Source organism: Cyrtonyx montezumae, unplaced genomic scaffold (genome assembly GCF_038088225.1).
Source record: "Cyrtonyx montezumae isolate F1298 unplaced genomic scaffold, pur_monq_1.0 scaffold_3, whole genome shotgun sequence".
NCBI classification, from domain to species: Eukaryota; Metazoa; Chordata; class Aves; order Galliformes; family Odontophoridae; genus Cyrtonyx; species Cyrtonyx montezumae.
Genome location: NW_027072034.1, coordinates 65,047,913 through 65,070,703, shown reverse-complemented (window position 1 = coordinate 65,070,703; position 22,791 = coordinate 65,047,913). Strand labels below are relative to the sequence as shown.

The 22,791-nt window shown below is 33.4% G+C and overlaps 1 protein-coding gene across 6 annotated transcripts in view; it reads right to left on the bottom strand.

Annotated features, from left to right (window-relative positions):
• The window catches only part of TMPRSS15 (transmembrane serine protease 15), a 65,010-nt gene that overhangs the window by 41,636 nt on the left and 583 nt on the right, over window positions 1–22,791 (bottom strand). Inside the window, exons 2-12 of one of the 6 annotated variants that reach the window (XM_065741839.1) lie at window positions 20,460–20,590; window positions 19,948–20,015; window positions 18,515–18,559; window positions 15,989–16,131; window positions 14,553–14,597; window positions 11,779–11,823; window positions 11,381–11,422; window positions 10,019–10,138; window positions 3,735–3,843; window positions 1,547–1,656; window positions 25–162 (exon numbers count right to left, since the gene is read on the bottom strand). In XM_065741839.1, coding sequence (XP_065597911.1) covers window positions 25–162; window positions 1,547–1,656; window positions 3,735–3,843; window positions 10,019–10,138; window positions 11,381–11,422; window positions 11,779–11,823; window positions 14,553–14,597; window positions 15,989–16,131; window positions 18,515–18,559; window positions 19,948–20,015; window positions 20,460–20,590 — 996 coding nt within the window. Of the gene's footprint in view, window positions 1–24; window positions 163–1,546; window positions 1,657–3,734; window positions 3,844–10,018; window positions 10,139–11,380; window positions 11,423–11,778; window positions 11,824–14,552; window positions 14,598–15,988; window positions 16,132–18,514; window positions 18,560–19,947; window positions 20,016–20,459; window positions 20,591–22,791 lie in introns of those variants that run through there. The other 5 variants (XM_065741836.1, XM_065741834.1, XM_065741835.1 and 2 more) reach the window with 5 other exon arrangements.

Below are 22,791 nucleotides of genomic sequence, written 5' to 3'. Positions count from 1 at the left end.
GCAATAACAAAAAAGAACACTTACTTTTTAGTTCACTTGCATTAAATGTAGTGTATGTTGCATTAAAGCCATTGTAGTTTTCTGAATAATCAGATGTAAACCTGATTGTAGCCTCATGAGAAAAAATATGAACTGTCTCAGGGTTAGGCCCTGAGAGAGAAGCTGAAAACAAACATAGAGTAAATTAGTCTGAAAGAAATCAAGCCCATGTATAATGAAATCCTCAGCATTGATAAAATAAGAAGTCTTTTGAGTTTAAAGAATACTATCTCTTGTATAGAAATCCTGTTTACAAGACCTTCTAAACCCTGAAGCCATTTAGTCATATAGCTGCCATGTAATTTTTCTGCATATCCCAACTCACATATCTGCCAAAATGGATACCATCAGATAGAGGAGAAACATCTTGTATATTACAGTGTGATTATACTTTTAATTTGTTATATAATACCCATATATTCAAATCTACAATCTTCATATACATGCTTACTATGCTTCACAGTCTCAATATTTACAGATATGCACTCTGAAACTCTGTAGTAACAATACTGATTATATGTTTTTATTATATATACTTTCAAATATTAGTAATTAGTACATATGCATACAGACATTCAAGGAGCAAAGAAATTTTGAAATTAATGTAAAATTATTTAATTGTAGAGTCTACTGGAAAAGTACACTTTAACTGCAGTGTTTTACAAAACCGACTGACGAACAATCTATAATCTATATCTATTCTTATTACCAGTTGCTCTCACTGCAGTCTTTCAAAATATGCAACTTAATGGTTGCTGCAAATAGTATTACTGAAGCAATTTCTCTCATGGAAGTTTAAATACCAAAGTGGATTTATATTCAGAGCAGTATTGAAGGAATAGTTTCTCCATTCTGTATTCCATGTCTTTCACTACTACACATTCTCATTCACTCCCTGCTTCCAAAAAATGTGAATACATAATAAAGGTCTTTCTGGCTTCAAAAGATTTCTGATCTAGATATTTATCTTCAAGTACATGAATTCTTTCTGTGAAGGAATTAAGGAATTCACCTGGATAGACCGAGTGTGGTGAAAAGCCGGCAGAAACCAAGCTTCCCAGAGTAGAATATAGAGAGAAATTAGTTATCTATCCATAATATCTCCAGGTCTAAGTCAGCAATGCCATGCATATAATAATTTGCAGAGAGTACTATGGTACTCTCCCATCAGCTTCAGTTTAAATGACTTATTTTTATGTCACTATGGATGACGTTAAAGGACCATGGTCAAGCTATTTATATTGCTCAGGTAAGAACTTAAAAAGTTGCGATTTCATACATGTTAGGTAAGCATTTATCTGTCCATTTCATAAGAATGGTTAAGTGGTGAAGTACATTGAGATTGACTGTAAGAGGAAAACTCTCCACAGATTCATTCTTTCACTTAAACATACACATGCAATTTTTAAATTCAAATTTTTTTACTAAATGATTTCAGTTAATGGAAATTTAAGTTAAAGGATTAAGGAAAGTTAATGGAGAAATATTAGCTGAAAAATAACTTTACCTCTTAAAGTCTTGTTTTGTCCTATACCTTCAAAAATATCTAAATTGTCCATAAATTGTTCTGTATCAAAAGAAGTGAAGTTCACTTTAATGGATAACCCTTGAGGTACTCTAAGATAAAAACAGAAATGCAGGAAAATAATAATAATTAATAATAATAATAATAAACAAAAATACTGTAACAAATTCATTGTATGTATGACTTACATTCAATTCAGAAACCAAGTGAAATAATGTCAATCAAAATAATTAATCAACAATAGCTATTTGGCTAACTCCTAGTTTGTAGAATTGCAGATGGAATAGGGCATTGACCTTTTGTAAAAGTAGAGGTATTCCTGAACTCACTGGAGTCAAGTATATTTTAGGAACTGAATCTTTGAAAAATTGAGCATATGATATTCAGTTGGACAATTGTTTGTTCTCTGTGGTTCATATAACTTTTTAATATATTGTAATAAATAACATCTAGCTGCTCAAGCAGAAATCCCTAAGTCAGAGAGGCAGTGTGATGGTATCAGTATGCAAGACATGAAAACCTTTCTTTCAAATGAGAAAGATGTAAATCCTTACTGTAAATCCTATTTTATCATGAGGCATTTATTAAACAGCCTCTTTAAATTTACATGAAGATCTCAAAAACAGTTTGAGACTGTTATCAAGTCTAATCATCTAATCATCACTCAGTAAGTATTTATTTTAATAAAAGTGTAAAAATTGCTGTGTTCTGTTTTTACTGAAATTGTATTTATTTAGAAACTTATATTTAGGTAGATACATTTATGGTAGTACAAACCCTAAAGCAGTGTTATCATGCTATCCTAATCAGCTTCTTATATAATCATTTGTTGTTTTCTGGAATTGAGAGAATCAATAAAGATTTTTTTTTTGAACAGCAATCTGCTGGCACTTATCAATACTGATTAGTAGAGAAGTATGAAATGTTTGCATGTGTTTGTTTGTTTAAAATTTTTATCCACTGGTAAACAATTATCCTTGGTTTTAAAAGAGTAAAGCATTCTGTTGAAAGTTAAAGGGGAACTAATCTTTTAGGGAAATATTGAATATACTGCTCTTATTTTTGAAGGAGAAGATATTACTCCTTCAGTCATGGAAAAATGAGGGGGAGGGGGTTGGAAGTGTGAAATCTACACAATCTCGTTCTTTTCTTACTACACACTATATATTAAAATATCTGTGCTGTAAGTGTTGGTGAAAGGAAGGAGCAAATTTATCAAACTAGGAAAACGATTTTTTTCAGAAGTGTAAAGGTGAAGATGAAAGTACTGAACTCAAAGACTAGAGCTGTCAAAGGAGCATTTGAAAGGAAGAATTTCAAATCTTATTCAATTTTCAAAGTATTTCCTTAATCTCATTTGATACTCTTTTAGCAAACTAATTCTTCTCAGAACCAAAGAATGGTTTCTATTATAAAGGCATCATCGTAATCACTGCCTCTCAGTTCATTAACTTCTGAACTGGCAATAATTCTATGGATTTTAGAAGTTTCAAACTTCTATTCACCTGACTTATTTTAGATATTTACTTTAATATGAAACTTATAACACACTGTAACTACCATTCTTCTTGGGATACAAAGGGAACATAGAGTGTCAAAGTCAAGTAGCCGTCCATCCCTGTAGGTGTGTATGCTTGATTAAACAAATTCTACCTACTTTGCTGAGAGGTTTTACGCAGTTATGGTGTTATTAAAAGATATATGTGAACTTTTAAAATATTCCTAAATGAACTAGGATCTCAGATGCAAATAATTTCCAATTGAACTTTTTACCCCTAAACGATAGGAATTCTTGAAAACTCAGCCTTTCAAAAATAATGATGTCTATTGAATTCATTAACTAAAGGATATAATATACTATAACATCTGCATTGCAATTATTTTCAGTTGTATAATTTATTGTGAGCTTACAAATACATTCCTGTACATACATGTAGCACTCCAGATTTATCAAAATCACACATAAGAATTGTCATTATTAGTGTCAGTTTTGAGTCTGCAAGTTTTTAAAGAAAAACTGTGTGAATACAAAGGAGAAAATACTATTTCATATTTTCTATGCTGTGGTATTTGAGAATACAAACAAATGGCAGAGGGTTGATGTGCAGAAAACAATATCACCTAATTACTGAACAAGTGTAAGGTAGAAAATTGTCAAAAAATGGCTTACAGTATATTCCATTGGCAAACAATATTTGCATTATATGGTTTTGGATAATTCATAGAGTGAAAAGACCCAGAGGAATCAGTGAACATGAATTTTCCATCACAAACTGTAGCTGTAAATATATAATGGAAAACATTTGTCAAAATGCCACTTGAAAAATGAAAGCAGTGTCAAAGTGATAGTCACCTTAAATATTAGTTTACAACTATTACATAGAAAACATCTTGTAAGCAAGAATAGAAAGATAATCTAAAATACATTACTTTCCCACTCCCATTTTTAATTCCTGTGATTATTTGATCTCAAAGTACTATATTATAGACAATTTAATTTTACATTAGAGACAATCCAACTAATCAAACTAGACTAAATCAATCAAATTAAAAACCTGCAATAGTGTCTGACTAATTCAACTGTCTTTCATGTTACTTTTCACTTTTTTAACGAAAGTGTATCTTTTCTTGTCAATTTGAGGCTGATAACCGCAAGTAAGATATAACTTTCCATTAACATCAGAAATGAAATCATACTTATGATGGCTATTCAAATTATGAATAATCAATCATATTGAACATTAAATAGAGATTTTATTGACTGCAGTTCTCCTCTGGGAAATGACTATATAAAATGAAAAATCAGTGCTCCATTTCTGTTTATATGATAAGTGTAAAATTCTTTCTGACTGTCACTGCAGCAAAAACATCATAAGAATCAGGCTTTGTTTCTGTCAGCTTCAGTCATTCTATGTTACTAATGACCACATCGAATGCATTTAACTAACAATTACAAGACTTAAGACTAAGCTGAGATAGAAACACGCTATCGTTTCATTTTGCAATCGTCATGGTTTTGTGGAGGAAGCCAACTGGTTTATATGGTCGTATATACATAGAGAAAGTAGGTCTATGAAAGAGATTTACTATTCTACATAATCTTTTAATCAGATAAGACTAAAGTTTTGGAGCAGGCATAGAAATACTTTTTCTGTCCATTTGAATACATATTTTTTCCATCTTCAATAACATGCTACAATTTACAATTATTTTCCCCCAGACAAACCTATTTTTTTACTAAATGAACAGAGAAAATACTATGGATATCTTTCCAAAGTCAGTATTCATAAAATATTCTGAAATAGTAGAGAGAGAGAAGAAATCATTAACAAAGATATTTAAAATTATCTTATAACAATTAATTTAAATAACATTAAAAAATATAACATCCACTAGTTGTAGCAGAATGAAACTTTGGCTATACTCCTAGGATAAATTTCAAGTGTCAACACATTTATTTCCACAGTCACCAACTGAAAAGCAACAGATATGAGGAACTCAGGAAAGAACTGGATAAAATAGCAGATACCATGAACAGAAAGGGAAGGGTAGAGCAAGACAGTAAATGTAGTGGAAATGATGTGAAATAGAAGTCCCTATTTGATGCCATTATTAGTGTAAGAAGTAAAATTAGTGTAAAAAGAAGAAAAGTGCCTAGCACTGAAGTGTGAAGTGTGGAAAAGCAGTAGTACTCTTAACAAGTGGTTAGCTGACCTAAAAAGGGATTTTTTTGCACCTGAAATAATAATAAAATGCTATATCATACTGTGTTCACAGAATTAATGACTCAACAATTACTTTCTGTACTTGTTTTATTTTCCTTCTTCTTCATCTTACCTCCTAAGAGATACTGAATAACCTGAAACAAGACAGAGAGATAAAGGCTAAATCTCTTAAGTTGCTCTCTACTGTCTAGGAATAGTACATGCTTAGTCTCTCAGGAATGACCAGGAAGGAAGATGGAGGAGGTCAGGAAGAACCTGATGATGCTTCCAGCACTTCCACATTGCAGGGAGGAAGCAGCTGTGGGTAGAGACTTGCAGAGTAGCAAACAATTGCATTTTTTCCTTCTCCTGGAGCCCTCAGGGAAGCCTCAGCTGTTTTCCTAATGAGTAAGGGGACATCCTTTATAGGCATTATATAGGCATTACTTTCACTGCTTCTCAACATATCTCTGTCCATTTTTGTTTATTCATGTGGCATACAGGGAGTATTAGGGGGGCTTAATCCTGTTATCCTTTCATCCCAGGGACAAGCTCCCTGAACTAGTCCGATTAAGTCCACAAATTTCATTTGACAGGCCCTTTCTCTGCCAAGGGCAGTATATTACTTCTTGGCTTTCATATGGTTGATTACTCTCAGTACTCTAGTAATGTTGTGAGGTAGGCAATCACAAAATGTTAGCCTAGACATATAATTATTGAGATGAGAGTCTGCAAAGTGAAACACCTCCTGGGCTCCAGCTTCCTTCTTCTCTTCCTTATACTCCTGTGCTACAAGGCTGCTTTTCATCATTGCAGGTTATTATTAATAGATGCTGTTCAGACCTCTGCATTTCTCTAGAGACCCTTTCACTGAAATTGCTAACTGTACTTCTGCAATGGCCTTTTGTTACCACACTCCATTGCAGAGCCAGAGGGAAACCTTTCAAGATAATTTTCATCAATAAAAACAAAGAACGAAGGAGATCAGTTTCTGAGAATGTTAGATTTTCCTGAATTCTGTCTAATACACAAAAGACTATTAAATTTTCTAATCGTATCCTCTATCTTAAAACTACTAATGTACTCTAAACTCAGAAGTACTTGACAAAAATAATCACCATGGGAAAACAAATTGAATTGTTTAAAGGGTGGAAATTCCACTGTGAGGAAAAAGCACTTATATCACGAATTATATATCAGCTATAAATCCCATTGTAAGACACCAAAGTACATCTGAAAATCTAGACAATTTTAGCTTTTATATGACTGTATTAAGTTACTCTAGGGATGTAACATAAATGAAACATCAAAGAGGTAGAAACATTGACAGGTATCTGAAACTTGCATATAGATTATTGCCATTCATTCCACTAGTTTTGCAAATTCTGATAAGAAAAATATATAAATTTAGAAAACTCTGTTTTTTAGATGGAAAATTTTTAGACCAAAAATGTAAAATAAGTGTAATGGATCAACAATTTGTCCTCCAGCCAGAACTGTATTTCTATAAGACTATGAAATGAAACTACCAATCTAATCGCAACTGAATGAATTGCTTGGAAATGCCAGGGATCTGTAAAAATGAATAGGGCCATCACATACAGATACCTAAAGTGAGCTGTAAGTACAGCTCATTCCTTTTATGATTTACTTCCTATTTGAAATTGTATTCACATTCTGAAATGTTTAATTCAGTTGTGCATATTTGTTAGTGACTGGTGAAATTTGGCTTTGATCAAGAAATAATATATTCAGTTAAAAGGAGCAGGGCACTCAGCTTATATGTGGCAGAGGGTCAGGGACAGATGCAAACCATATCCAACTTCTCTGTGCATAGGAAGCTGTGCCTCAGGTGAAAAACTGCTCAAGAGTAATTCATAACTTAAACCACACTGTGGCTAAATCATGTGTACATAACTTTGACCTTGAGTGGATGAATATCAGTTAAATTTGCATATACAGATAGGATTGTAATAACTTTCATAAAATATAAATAAAATTAAAAATCTGAATCTAATCATTCATAGTAGCCAAAAAGATTATTTATTTATGAAATGCGTGTTACTAATTTTTAACTATCATAAGGACCTTTACTTTTTTAATTTAGCTACATCCACAATAAAAACAAAATGCACCAAAATATCAAAGCCAAATCCCACATGTCAAAACAACACTGAAACAGTAAAAATGAATGACTGAATAACTCTTTGCTGTTGTGCAGCCCCAATTCCAGCAATGGAACAAAGGTCTAGCTGCAGCTACTTGAGGGCCCTCAAATTCCCCTAATATAGGGTGACCTTTTCATATCTGATTATGCAGCTGGATGCATCTGTTAAGACAGAGACTTTGAAATGTTTCAATGGATATTCAAAGTATTTTGATGCATATTTTCCCCAAATTTTTTTTACTAAATCTCACTTCTCAGCTGGCTGCAGTCAGAAAAGTGCAGGTAACAAGCAGTTCAGCAATTTACATTTTGATTTGAAGAAGATTCCACTTCTGACAGAAGCCAGCATGTCAGCAGCCTTCAAAAACAGGCTTGCAATGAATGTATAAAAATTCTTAAAAATACTGGTTTTTATTTGCTTCCTTGTTTTTGATTCAGAGTTCAGCATTTCACATATTTCCAAAAAGTTAGATCATACTGACTCTGCAATTTTCCCCAGGAGAGCTCAGAAATGTTTTCACAACAGAACTGAAATAAGTTTTCCAGAGTCCTCTAATACCAAATTCTATATTTTAAAAAATATCTCAGGGAGCCAATTGTACTAGTATGTCCCAGAACTTTAAATAGTTATCTTTGCAAGAGTATATTAGAGCTGAGACTGTGAAGAGCAATACAGACATTAGCAAATGTACCTCTCCATCAAAAAGCTGGACTTTGGTAAACAGGAACAGATTTCTTGGTCAAGTTCAGTGTTCACTGCTAAATGGAGCATCGCCAGATCTCAGGGAAATTAGGCAAGGGTGAAAGATGTCATTTTTTGTTTGTATGATTTTAACAAAATTATAGATTAGATGAGATTGGATGGATGAACCTTGTCCAAAACCCTGCTCAAGCAGGGACACCTAGAGATGTCTGCCCAAATGTTCACATCATAGAATCACAAAGGTTGGAAAAGACCTCTGAGATTACCTAGTCCAACTGTCTGCCTACCACCACTAATGCCTGCTGACTTCACCACTTCCCTGGGCAGCCTGCTGCACTGCACTACCACTATTTTGGACAATAAACTTTTCCTAATACCCTTTCTGAACCTCTCCTGGTGCAACTTGAGACTATTCCCTGTCATCATATTGCTGTTACCTGGGAGAAGAGGTCAAATCTCACTCTGCTACCCCTCCTTTTGGGGTGTTTTAGTGACTGATAAGGTCTCCCCTGAGTCTTCTCCAGACTAAACAATCCCAGATCCCTCAGCCTCTCTCTGTAAGAACTGTGCTACAGACCATTCAGGTTTGTTGCCCATCTCTGGACATACTACAAATCACCATCTTACATTTCTCACTGTGGTGCCAGCAACTTAAATATTTTTGTACCAGTCCCATTTCCTAGAACTCAGTGTAAAAAGATATAAATAGGTGGCTAACAAAACAAGTTAGAATTCCTGCCATGATGAGAGTCACACTTGACATTTCTGCCTGCAAAAAGCTGCCACAGGACACCCCCACCACACCATCTAAGCTTGAGGATGTGGGAGTAAGAGAGAGTTGGTGCCCCTTCATATGAGATAGAGACTCACAGAACACAATTTTTCTGATAGAACAGTACCAAAACTTTAAACAGGGTAGCCTTGATCTAAATTTGTTGCTTCTAAAATGAAAAAAAATTCCTCTCCATTCAGTGTGAACAGTTTTAAACTATCCTTATCTGTGTCTAATCTTTTCTCAAAAGGCAAATGTCAACTATCTTTTAATTTACTTTATAATTTTCATAAAAATACATTAAAATAATACAAACAAATCTAAATAAAAAGTAAATTCAGGATAGCTTTAGTTTAAAGAGTACACTTTTAGTTGAAGCATAGGAGATTTTACCAGGAAAAGCCAAACAAATGTTTTACAGCTAATGTTACTGAAGAAATTTTATGACGAAATCTGGCATATCAGCTTAGCTCTTGCTTAACTTTTCTATGCACAAAGCCAAAATCAATTATCTAGTGACAGATTAGCAAGGGGAATACATTTTCTTTATGATAAAGTATAGTGAGATACAATATCACTGAAACAGAATACATGTAGTATATTGTGAAAATATATTTGTAGCATTCTTTATGATGATATATTTAAGGATGGAAACAAAAGATAAACCTCTCTTCTGACACTGAATATGACAGTAACTAGCTTCTGGTACTGGATAATGTGATTTAACATTTGTTTTTGGAAATAGCATATTTGATATCACTAGCACACAACTTCACATGAAATTCTGACATTGTCTTAGATTTTCTATTATATTTATTTATAGCTAGTATTGCGTATATTAAAGGTCTTCTACGTCATTTGATATTAATGTAGATGCCTTGCAATATTTCATTCTTGTTTATTGAGCATATTATTTATTAATTAAAATCTTAAATAAAATTGTTTGCATTTACAAGATAAATATTACAACACTTAGAAGTTGTTATTATTTTTAGTAGAGTTAATTTGGACTCCATTATGCAGCTTATTGTTTATTAAGTACTTAAAAAAGTACTGGGGGGTTTAAGTACGCTCAGAGATGCTGCTTTAAATAGATTTGCATTCTTACCACATCTTTTTTCAGATTCATCTGAACCATCTGGACAGTCCAAGATTCCATCACAAAATAAATCCTTTCTAATGCAGGTTACTCCATCATCACAAACTTCAGCAAGCGGCAAGCACTCAACTGAAATAGAAAAGAAAACAGCAATAATAGTAAAGTAGCAGTGCAGTTTTACTGCAATGGAAAATTGACTTACCTTTGGCTTCTCTAGCACAAATCAAGCCAACCACTCTATTGTGTTTCAAAAAACTGCATTTTTAGAAGCCAGAAATGAAATATCACATACTAAAATGGTACGTTTAACACAGAGTGGATAATGGTCTGAGAAATGGCATATTTGCAGGGCTAGAACAAAAATTTCCATGAATTCCCATCTTCTTCCTTTACTCAAATAAACTATTTTATGCAATATACTAAATACATTTTCAAATTCATTATTTCTTTGTAATCTGATTAAGTAACTGCACTTATAATATGTTTATGCATAAGTGTCAAGGACTGAAATGTTTTTGATGTATAATAATGTTTCAAACTGATATACAAATAAAAAACTTTCAAGTGTTAGTGGCGCAGAGAGTGTAAAGCAAAAGAGCTGCCATTTTGCATCCAGTTGGTAGATGAATCAAACCAAAAGTACATGTCAAGTGATGGAGGCAACAGTGTCAATAATTGTCATGGATGAGTAAAGATGAGTCTGCATTGTAGACAGAGAAAAAAAATCCTACCAATAGTCTAGGAATATGCTATGCACAAGCCCAGTACAGAAGAAAACACTGTTTACGTATGACATAATCCATTCAAGATTAATTCTTCAACTCATAAAACTAAACAGGATTGCCATCTACTGGATATAAATAAATTAACATTTCCTAGTGAAGCATTTTGACTTCTTTTTGAAACAGTGAATTACCCTTAATTATGATATGATTGCTGTAGTCAAATTTGAAATGACAGTAAATAAATTAGACCCATTTAAAAATGCTTATAAATGTCATTTATATTTCTCAATTTTATGAGATTAGAGGAAGTTTTCAGCAATTCAAACAGGGTTTGGCTTTCCATCCAGTTTGTTTTCATTTATGTATTTCCTCAAAAATCTAAGAATAATATATGGCAAAAATGAATAGTCAGTACAAGTATCAGTATATATATACCAGCATGCGTGTAACACAAAGCATTTTCCAGAATGTGGTCTCCTTGAAGAGATTACTCTAGTTGAATAAAAGGTAAACCTGCATATTGTGTACTTGCAGGAATGGGATGCAAAAACTAATATGAAAACATGATGTACAGAAACAGCATAATCCTAAAATCTCAGACTATTTCACAAAACTGCCCTAGTTTTTCACATATGAAGTTACTTACCTGAAGTTGTTGCAGCCCTGCTTGTGGTGAGTGATTCTGAACCTGCACAAACACAACCCTGGGTTAGAATTTTACTTCTTGTTCTCTGAACGCACCCTACAAGTAGTTGTTTAGGAACTAATAAGAAGCTGCTAATCTGCTTTATGAGATATGTATTATTTACTGTATCTGAAAATCACAGCTCAGGTAATGGTATTGTAACTGTAGTTAAATTGCTTTGAACCCAATTGTCAAATGGCAAAATAAATTTAAGAAAAATAATATGAAACCAAATTGATTGTAAATTATATTCTTGTATACTTTATCTTCTGCATTTTCAATAACTTCAAAATGCTTCAAAAAATTATTAAAATAACAGTAATGATTCCTCATCTTTTCTTTCCCTTCTCTGTTCTGACCTGGAGGTGATGTCAGAGAACTTGTGGTTAAACTCACAGGACCTGCTGAAAAAATGACAAGTTATGAGAACTTCAGTATTACTACTAAATACAAAAGTTATTTTTTCATATAAATAACATTGTTCAATAAATCACTGTTCACAATATAAGAACACACAAATCTGTGCAGTATTTGCATATTCACATATTGGCATATTTACAAATATATGTTAATACATATTTACAAATAATCTAGCTACTAGAGCAGACCTGCATTAGTGATAGTAAATTGGAAAATATTCTGCTTCATATTTTCTTATGATTGTTCCAAATATCTTCCCACAAATAATTTTTTAAATAACAGTCTTCCTCTTATTGAGGATTTCTCTGGATATTTTTGGTTAATACTTTCTCCTTTTTTCCTCTTTAAATTTGTATTAGCATGCCTATGTATTTTTTTTTACTTATATAGACATTTGTCATTACAGTCAATGGACCCTTTCAGTTTTATGAGATGACAGGCTAGAAGGAATAAAGTGGGAAATGTAGTGAAGTCTTCTTTATAGTCTATTATCTATCACTTTTGCTGGTGGTAGTTGCTGATCACTGGCATCAGAGACAGTTAACTTTTGTTAGATGTTCCTACTCTTCCAAACCTACTAGAGCAGAAACATGCTACTAATTTTCTATCAAATCATGCTGGTATAGCAAGCACTATTAAGCTAAGTCATTTTGTAGTGAATGGATTAGGGGCCATTCAGGACCATTTTATTGCAGCAAATCTGAAGGCACAGTTCAAAGGCAGAGGAGAGAACAGCAGAAGGTGCAGGGAGGGTGCACCTGAATGGACTGTTTTCTCATAACTGCATTCAGCAGAGGACATCACTCATAGCCTCGCAGTAGTTTTTGAAGTATTACAGATATACATACCTACCTAAAATGCTTCTTGATCACTTAATGTATCATTATTATGGGAGGAGATAGCTTTAATGTATGCATGCATGAGCAGGCTGTTCAATAAAACAAATCTTGAAGGTTGATTAAAAAAAACAGGGTTGTTACAGGTGTTAACCCAAATGTGCACATATTTATTGATGACAAAAGCCATAAAAGCAAAGACATAGGTCATTGACAGAGTCACTGGAATATAAGAACCTGGTCAATTACTCACCTGGTCAATTACTGAGCAATTTCACTAACAGAACATGCAAGGTAGATAAAATAGGTTTTAGGGTTAACAGAGAGAGAGTAAACCCAAGTTCCAATAGATATAACGTACCATGTTATATGGTATGGTAAAACGTGGGCTTGGGACTGAGAAAGAAAGAATTAAGAAAGCTGACAGTGTTAGCAAAGATATAAAAATAACTGCATTTGGGAGTTGGAATCTCTGATTCCTGTGAGTTTCTTCCAACTCAAGATAATCTATGATTCTATTGCCTCAGGGAGAACCACCTTCCTCCCAAACCTCCCGCCCCCACCCCTAATTATAAGCATTATATGGTTATGCATATAATGCACCCCACCCCACCCTTAATTATAAGCATAATAGGCTTATAATAGAAAAGAAAAGAAAAGAAAAGAAAAGAAAAGAAAAGAAAAGAAAAGAAAAGAAAAGAAAAGAAGAGAAGAGAAGAGAAGAGAAGAGAAGAGAAGAGAAGAGAAGAGAAGAGAAGAGAAGAGAAGAGAAGAGAAGAGAAGAGAAGAGAAGAGAAGAGAAGAGAAGAGAAGAGAAGAGAAGAGAAAAGAAAAGAAAAGAAAAGAAAAGAAAAGAAAAGAAAAGAAAAGAAAAGAAAAGAAAAGAAAAGAAAAGAAAAGAAAAGAAAAGAAAAGAAAAGAAAGAAAAAGGAAGGAATCCATGCTAGAAATATTATTCTAATTCCATTTTAGGATGCCAGCAACTCTGTACTCCCTTCTCCCTTGCTCCCCCTAACTCTCATTTAATTCTTGCTATGAACTAGCAACACTAATCTTAGGAGTCAAAGAGACCCAAAGATAGCATGTCAGAGGAAGTGATAGATAGGAGAAAATCTGTGTATTATCAGTTTTGAATGGTATCACTGGGAATAAAGAATAGCAGCTGTATGCTTTGGACTATAAGCATTAATAGGCTTATAATAGAATTAACAAATTTTTCATTGTTATGACTATAATTAAGCTTTTGGTAAATAGTTGGCTCCTATATTCATGGGTACATAAGTAGCACATGTATCTTTTTCTCATTAATTGCACATTGTGCCTGATTCAGTACCCTGCCCTGGGTAACCTGTGTGTGACAACTTGTATGTAACTTGTATGTAATAAGTGTATCTGTATCTAGTAATAAAAAGGACATACTGTACTACTCATATCTTCAGCTTACTTTTGTTGGGTTTTTACTTTGTCAACCTGTGAGACAAGGAGATGTGTCTGCCTTGTTCCCTGTAATTATAAGTCTTCCAGCGATAGCAGAACTAAAGTCTACAGACATTGTTCATTATATCAGTAAGCATAGTATTAGAATGTACCAGTCCAAATCTATGAAAATGTCAGTTCATGTCTCAGATGGTTGACAGATTCAACTTTTGTTTTGATTCTCAGATTAAGTTCTTACAGCTTTCTTACAGACTTTAGATCTTTGGTATTACAAATGATCAGAAATGATGAAGGGCTGCTATCACTGACTGAGCCCTAGCTGTCAAGTCTCAGGTACAGTCAAGGCATCTATCTTAAAACTATAAGAGCTGAACAGGAAGTCTTATGTTTCTTCTGCTGTACAGATGCAAAAAGTTGTTTGTTTTATGAAGGATACTGACCTGATGAAGTTAAAGGCAGCATTGTAGTAGGATTTTCAGCAGCCACTGAAAGAAAGCAAGTTTGTTATAATGCAGTATCTATTTTTATACAAAATAGAAAGAATGGTAAAAAAAATCCTCAGAAGCTGTAGCTGTTTCTCTTTGAATCACTAGCAGTATCCTGCTTCCCTCCCTTTGATCATTTCACACTATTTTCTAAAACTCTGACCTTCCAAAGGAGGAAAATTCCTTTCTATCTTTAGTTCCTGTTCATTATCTTACACATAAAATGTCTTTATCTGGGAAATCTCTGTCTTGACTCTTTTATACCAGGGAGCTTTTCAGAGCATGTGCATCATAAAACAGTATTTAGATCAGATAAATTAGTTAAAAATAATCTGGAATTATTTGCAAGACACAAAGTTACTTTTAGTCTCTATGGAAACTGATTTCAAGAAAATCGCACCTAAGTGTTACAGTTCATTCCCGATATGAAATAGAAACAAAGTTTGTCTCGAAGAACATACTGAAACTCTGGAAGCAAAAGTGCAATGTATGCTTGTGATCATTAGTTACAGTTATTACTTTATTGCAGCACTCCTAATGTGCACAGATGATGCCTCACATGAAGAAAAGCATTTAGTTGATGCATATCAAGAAAAGTTTGATTACTTCAAAATTCATCAACAGATCTGTAACCTTTTAAAAATCTCTTCATAATTTCCTTTGGTGGCATTTTTCAAGTATAATGAGCAATTGCTTTCCACAGTGATGTGCAGCTATTTAGAACAACTTCTTAAACATGGTGCAGATAGTAAGAAGAAATGAAGATGTCAAGAGTCTGAATTTAGCCTTTGAATATCTGAAGTACTTAGCAAGAAATGCACCTTGTAGAACAGAGTAAGAAATGCTGAATAACAAATGTTCTACTTTTCTTAAGCAATCAGTAGCTACTTCATAGTAGCTCCATCAGGTCTTCAAATGTCAGCAAATTAAATTCCACTTTAAAGGATTCAAATTCCCTGTTATCATTATTCTTAGTGAAGGCCTATTTTGAGGTTTATTGCAGTCAAAAGAAAGATTCTGTATTAGTCTGTATTAGTTTGTTATTCTTTTTGACATCTTTTTAATAAATGATTCCTTGTTTGAGCAAAACAAATTGATAGTTACTTCTACTTACGAAATACATTAGGACCTTAATTGCATTAATCTGAGGACCAATTAAATTAGAAGAGTTGTGCTGCATAAAATAGATGCAATTGAGTAGTTTTGACTGGGAAATCCCTACTTTGTACTTCCATGGAGAACATACACTAAACTGATTCACACTTTCTATTTGACAAGATTCTTTCACGAGCTGATGGAGATTGAGTAATGGAAAACACCCATAAGCACAAAAATCCTTCTGATGGTTATTCATATTAACTGCAGTTTTCAAGGATTTACATTAGCTTTACCTGTGATTTGTATGCTGTTCACATCAATCTTTAAGGTCTGAGAAAGATCAGTTGTATTTGCATTGATTCCTGAAAGTAACTCATTTTTTATTTTCTCAGCTGTTACATGCTGAGTAAGATAAAGGCTGAAGATCACAACAACACTAGCAATATAAAACAGAAAGTGATTAGTTAAGCAAGATAATGGATCTGTGCTTTGACTTACTAATATTTTGACAACGTTTCATTACTACAAAGATTCCACTTGTAAACTCAAAGTATCGTAAAGTGATGGATGGACAACATTATATGAAAAGAAAAAGATTTTAATTGTCAGGTAGCTTACTTCATTGGAGAAACTGTTCCTATTTCCCTTGCAACTCTTATATCTACTGTAGGAGAAAAAAGCAACAGCACTGATATCAATTATTGCAATGAAAATAAATTGGAATAAACTAAGAATTAGGTTTATTCATTACTGAACAAGTCTTCTAGTTTAGTGTCTAAAATATTGATGGTGAACCTTGAAATGTTCACAATATAAAAATATAACACAAACTGGTCACTACTGTAAAGCAAACATCCTCTATGGATTCAATATTCACAAGGATCTGCTATGTTATTACCAATATTCTCATAAGTAACTAATAAAGACTGTAACCACAGATATTTTGAAATCAGTGGTTGTACTGTATTTAACTTCTATTGGGCCTGAATTTTATCCAGAGATCTTTTCTTTGCCATGTCCTACTTCATCTAGACACTATCATAATATTCAATATTTATAGCTAGACTGAAGTATTGTCAAAAAATGACACGTGCTAAAGATATGTATCTTTTCCATTTACTTAAATTTAAGTGTGTTTTTTCTTTTATTCTTAAGTGTTTATAGTATCAACATATAACAGTCTCAACAGTGTTTTTTGATATGGCCTGCAGCTGTACCACAGGATTGAGCACAGTTTGCAGTGTAAGGAAAAAATCTTTAATTTCTTGTTTCTGATAACCTCTAGGCTGTGATGAGTAAACAAAAGCTTTTATTGCTTTCACTGTGACTCAAAACGGTTTTAAAGGTCAAATAATAACGAGGTTGCCCAAAGGGATAAGCACCTCTTTAATGGGAAGAGTCAACTTGAAAATCATTTTGTGAGGAACAAATGTTATTTCAAAGCAAAAAATGAAGACAGATGTCCAGATTTCCATTGCAGTTGATGGAAGGAAACAAGCTGTTCTTTGGCATAATTGGTCTTTTAAAAAGGCATCCAAATCTATTGGATGAGAAAACACTAAAAGTAACTATCTTTTTCCTTTGTTTATAATTAGAGTTTTGCGCAACTAGCTCAGACGTGGTTCTATCTTCGTGAAAAATTCTGATAATTGTACTTTTACAAGCAGAAATGAAAGTATACTACCTGGATCTATCTTCACAAAGGCAAAAGCCCATGTGTGCTGCCTTTTTCTTTCCCTTAGTATTCTAAAATCCTTCATAAGGTTATCATAGCCTATTTTTCAATTAATTTGGTTTATGGCCTCACTATCACATTCGATTGATTGAATAAAATCTCCTTCTCATTTTCTCATTTTCAATATACTTGTATTCATAGCTCACAAATATCCTTTTTATTATTATTATTTTTTTCCATCATGGTCATTCAACTGAACTAGCTCCTCCAAATATTTAACTACTTTATGTCTTTACAGAAAGTAAATTTATCACAGTCATAAAAAGAACAATTGGTATCATAGGATGGTTAGTTTAGAAGGGACCTCTTTGGGTCACCTAGTACAACCCATGTGCTCAAGCAGAACCACGTAGGAGAGAGTCCAGAGTACAGAGTCCAGAAGGCTTTTGAGTATCATGAAGAGAAACTGTTTAATCTCCCTGGACAACCTGGTGCCAGTGCTCAGGCACTCCTAAAGTAAATAAGTTTCTTATTCAGATGAGTCCTGTTCTGGTTTTTACAAGGTTTTCACCGTTTCTCATATATTCTACAGATAAATTGTTTATTAAGATCATATGCTGTCTTGTAATGTTCATTTTTCTTTAACTATATGGTCTTGCAACTAGTTTCATCATTCATTTCACAATATCTTCCAGTTTTTCTGGTGTCTTGATTCTTTCCCATTTTATGATTGCCTATCATACTGCACCATCTAAATTTTCTTTAATAGCCATGCTTTTAAAAAGCATGTTACATATGATAATACCAAGTGAAATCAGCACTCTTGGTTAAGCAGCTTTTGCAAAAAACAATATCCTCCACATTCTTTCTGGTTCCTAACCTACCTCACTTTCCTTACCTTTACCATTTTCCCTTCTAAGCTGACAGCCCGATGAACTATTATACTTCCTTTTATTCTAATCCTGAAGGATATTTTTGAAGGAAAAATATGCATTAAATCATGCTGCATATGCTCTTCAGATATATTTACACAACTCCTAAAGATACATTTTTATCAACTCATTGTCCAAATCAATAATTTTCTAAATTAGTAAAACCCTTGTCTCTTGCTCACATGTAAGTAAAAATTGTTCTATATAATTACCCTGTTTGAGATGACTTGAAGTTTTCACTGCCTTCTTCAGAGTTCCTGTAGCAAAAATGAGCAAACAAACAAACAAAAAACATATTATTCCCCTTGAGCTTATAATGTTTAATGTTATGGATAGGATAGAAGTATGTTCTGGAACTGTTTAAAAATTGGATATAGTATTACATTTGCTGTGTAGACACAAGACCTTATGAAGAACATTGCAGATTGAATTAGTACCATAGATTTCACTGCATTTATTAAACCTTTTTGTTAGATAGCCTTCTGTAGTACAACAAAGAGAATAGCATATTGAGAAATGAAATTAAACCTGTCTTACTCTACCTATATTATAGATTCCTTAGGACTCACAGATACAGCATTAAATGGTGTCAAGTGACAGATCCACCACTTATATTATAGGGACATAATAGTATATTTCCATTTATCTCTGCTTATGCCAACAGAAAATCTCTGTCCTGAACTTTCTTCTAGATGCCAAGAACAGAAATTTGTAAATGTAGCACAACTAATAAACTTTGGCGAAATACTTAGATTCCTCCAAAATAATGCTAGGAGCTGACTGTCTACTGGATCTCTCTCCTAACTAACTACATATATATATGTATAAAAAAATTTCTATTTGCATGGAAACTACCGCACATACAAAAAGCTCAATAACACTAGATGATAGAGCAAAATAGAAGCTATTAGACATCATTTTTCAATATATTCATCACCATGAGCTATGCATTTCTGGCAATGATGAATATGAGCCTATGGGCTGTGCTTGTAAAGATCTGCATTACTGTCATTCATGTTGCTGTCACCACTGCTAAAATCTCCTAAAAGTAGATGTGTGTCTCACCGCGCACACATCTACTTTTAGGTCTCCAGAAATGTTCAGCAGATACTGATGAGTGTCCATAGGATCCATTTCTTTTCTGCATAGAGATATTTCATGACAGAACTTCGCTTCATCCACAAATGCTGTTCTGTCAGACTGCCCCTTCTGCTGTCACACAGCAACAAGATGGAAGAGAACACTGGTGGGAAGGTTCGGCTTACATTTGAATTTGATGACACTTGCCAACATAATAAAATATAAGGCATTACTTTATGAACAGCTGTCATATTATTATTATTATTATTTAGCAATTATTTAATATATTTAGCAATTATTATAATAATAACTATTATTATTTAGCAATTCTTTCAAATAGCAAAGCCTTCTGAGCTGGTTTTAACTTAGCTCTGCTTGGTCAAGGGCAATGCATGGTTATATAAGAGTCTAAAAAAGAAGATTTGGAAGACAAGAATTAAAAGGAAAAGTATAGGAAGTTCCAAAGGATCACTTAAAAAGCCAGGTACTGGTAGCCACTCCTTGGGAAATAGCTAGATGAGGACATTTGACATTTATTTTAGAAGTAAAATTTAACTCTACCTACTTGAACTGGAAGATTTCACATCTCTCAAATATGTTTCTTAGATCACTTGTTTGAAAAATTTCTTGTATCTGTACAGAAAAGAGAAATCATTAACCAATAAAATAATGAAAAATACACCCAGTTGTATGCTGCATTCATGGTTTAATATCAGTGTATTTTCCCTCTCTGTATCTCATATCTGCACACTTTTTTTGATGCATAACTGATTTTTCACAAAGAAAGAATATAATGGATCTGGGGATATTGGTTGGCAGCAATGAGACAGCACTGTGCTCAGGTCACCAAGAAAGCCAATGGCATCCCGGCTTGTATCAGAAATAGTGTTGTCAGTTGGAGATCATTTCCAGCTGTAGCAATTCAGTGATTTTATGATGATACCAATTTCTTATCAAGTTTAAGATACTAAATGTCACATTCTGGGGAAAGCAAAAAAGCATCATCAACAGGTCTTGTTAGGGAAGTAATCTAACTATCACATACTCTTGGTTTACCAGAGATTTATAGGTTCTTACCAACTGTTCAACATCAAAGGCAAGGATTTTGAAATCGCTTGATGATTTATCTTGTAAAGCAGGAACGAATGATGTCCCAGAAATTATTTTAAATGTTCCCATGTAGCCATGACTATTTCCAACAGTTTGAGCTAGATTATAAAAAATATAATTAAATATTTATAAATAATACAATATTAGTTTTAAAATAATATACAGAAATTTATTAGATTTTATTCTATACAGATCATTAAAACAATATTTTTACCTGTTTTCCTTTGTGTAAAGAAATATTTGTCAAGTGCTGATTTTAAATGTGTCAGATCATTTTGGACAAAAGTATACCAACTGTAAAAACATACTTTGAATACAATTTGTCCTTGACTCTCGTTACTTTCAACTTCACACTAAATGCTGAACTTTCCAGTTGCAGTACGAACAGTTAAACTAGACAGTGGTGTTACTGTGGGGATATCTGAACAATAGAACAGGTTGCCTGGAGATGATAGAATATCCTTGAGAGATATTCAAGAGCCGTTTGCATGTGGTTCTGGGCCCTCAGCTCTAAGCAGCCCAACTTGAACAGGATGTTGGATTAGGCTGTCTCCAGAAATCCCTTCAAAGCTTAATAATTCTCTGATTCTGTGAATTTCTGTAGCATGTGAAGCTATGTCTAATATAAGGGACAAAGAGAAATGGGAAGGATGATGGTTAGTGAATTAGGTGGTTTTTAGTGTGTTCTGTGTTAAAAATGTTAAGAATTACTGCTTTGTATTTTCTGTATTTAAAGTGGTGCACCTTTTATACAAATGTACAATGTTTCTGATGACAGCACAGAAAAAACTTGTGCTGGACTAGCTGAACTACTTTTTGACCCCTAAACTTTCCTACCTCTGCGTATTGGAAATACTGGCAAAACTAAATGTTGTCCTTACTACAAAATTTTAATATGCTGCTACATATGCGGTCTGCATAAAACAGTTTGTTCTACATTAAAAATTCCTCCTCACTGTGTATCACACTGGAAATTTCTAGACCTGAATTAACATGACTGATAGACAATACTTTTTGATTACCAGCTACATTACCAGAAGTATTTTTAGAATATGATAAAAAGCATTAACATAAAAAAAAAGAATTTAAATATAAAAGAAGATAACAAATACTATAAGAAACAACTTCTGGTGGAAAGCATAACCTAGTGACACTAATTTCCTAATATCAACCAGAAACAGTACATTACCTTGAGATTCTTTGAAGACCAAATATCTTTACAACTGCATACCTATTTAAACAAATGTTTCTAAACAACATTTTTCCCTTTGTATGTAAATTGTCATATATAATTTTTAAAATGTCTCAGTAATAATATATATACATCATGAAACCGATGCTAATGCATTTTCTAAATGAAATACAGCTGGGAAGCTCGACATCTCTCTTGTACTGGGGAGCCCAGAACAGGACACAACATTCCTGGTGTGGGCTTACCAGTGTACAGTTAACAAAAGTGTCATGGTTTTATGACTTTTGTTATTGGTATTCCACATCATAACATCATGTAGTGCATTGAGAATTAAAGAGTTAATGCTTCAGTTCCATGGATCTTGGATAGTTCTGGGTATACCTGTCTCAGAAGAGAAGAACTACGTACCCCAGAGGACTTTGCATTGCTTTGTATTTTTACATTTTTCCACTCAGAGGGAAAGATAAAAACTGTGTCATGAGACGCTCTCTTTCCCTTGGGGATCAACCCAGCAGCGGGCACTCGCTAGCTGTCTCGCCTTCAGTGTTTAGCCAAGGCCTTCAGTTTACTGGACACTCCCCCTCCCTCATTTTATTTGATTTATTATCTTCAATTCCAATTATATTGTATTATATTGTGTTATTTTGCAGTACTATTTCTTATGTAGTAAATTAGCTTTCCTCCTCAGATCTTTGCTGCTGTTTTGTTTTTAGGCCCATCTCCCTTTTCCCTTTCCCCCTTTCCCAGGGTGTGGGTCCGTGGGTCCCCTGCACCAATTGTCATGGACCCAGGCCGAACCAGCCCATAAACCATTGACAATGTCTAAAAAAAATTCAAACCAAAATCTCAATTCCATTTGAAAATCATTGTATATAGGTTTTTTTAAATTTAGTTTACTTCAAACATCAGTAGTGTGATTTTATCACATTATGAGCATTGAGTAGATACTAATAATTACTTTGTATTAACTTTACATAATGCTAGCAGCTGACTGTTTACTACAGGATCTCTCTCCTAACTATATATACATAAACAAACAAACAAAAAAAAAGTTCTATTTTTTTTTTTTAAGAAAAAAGGATTCGAAGAATTGTAGGGCATCTCAGA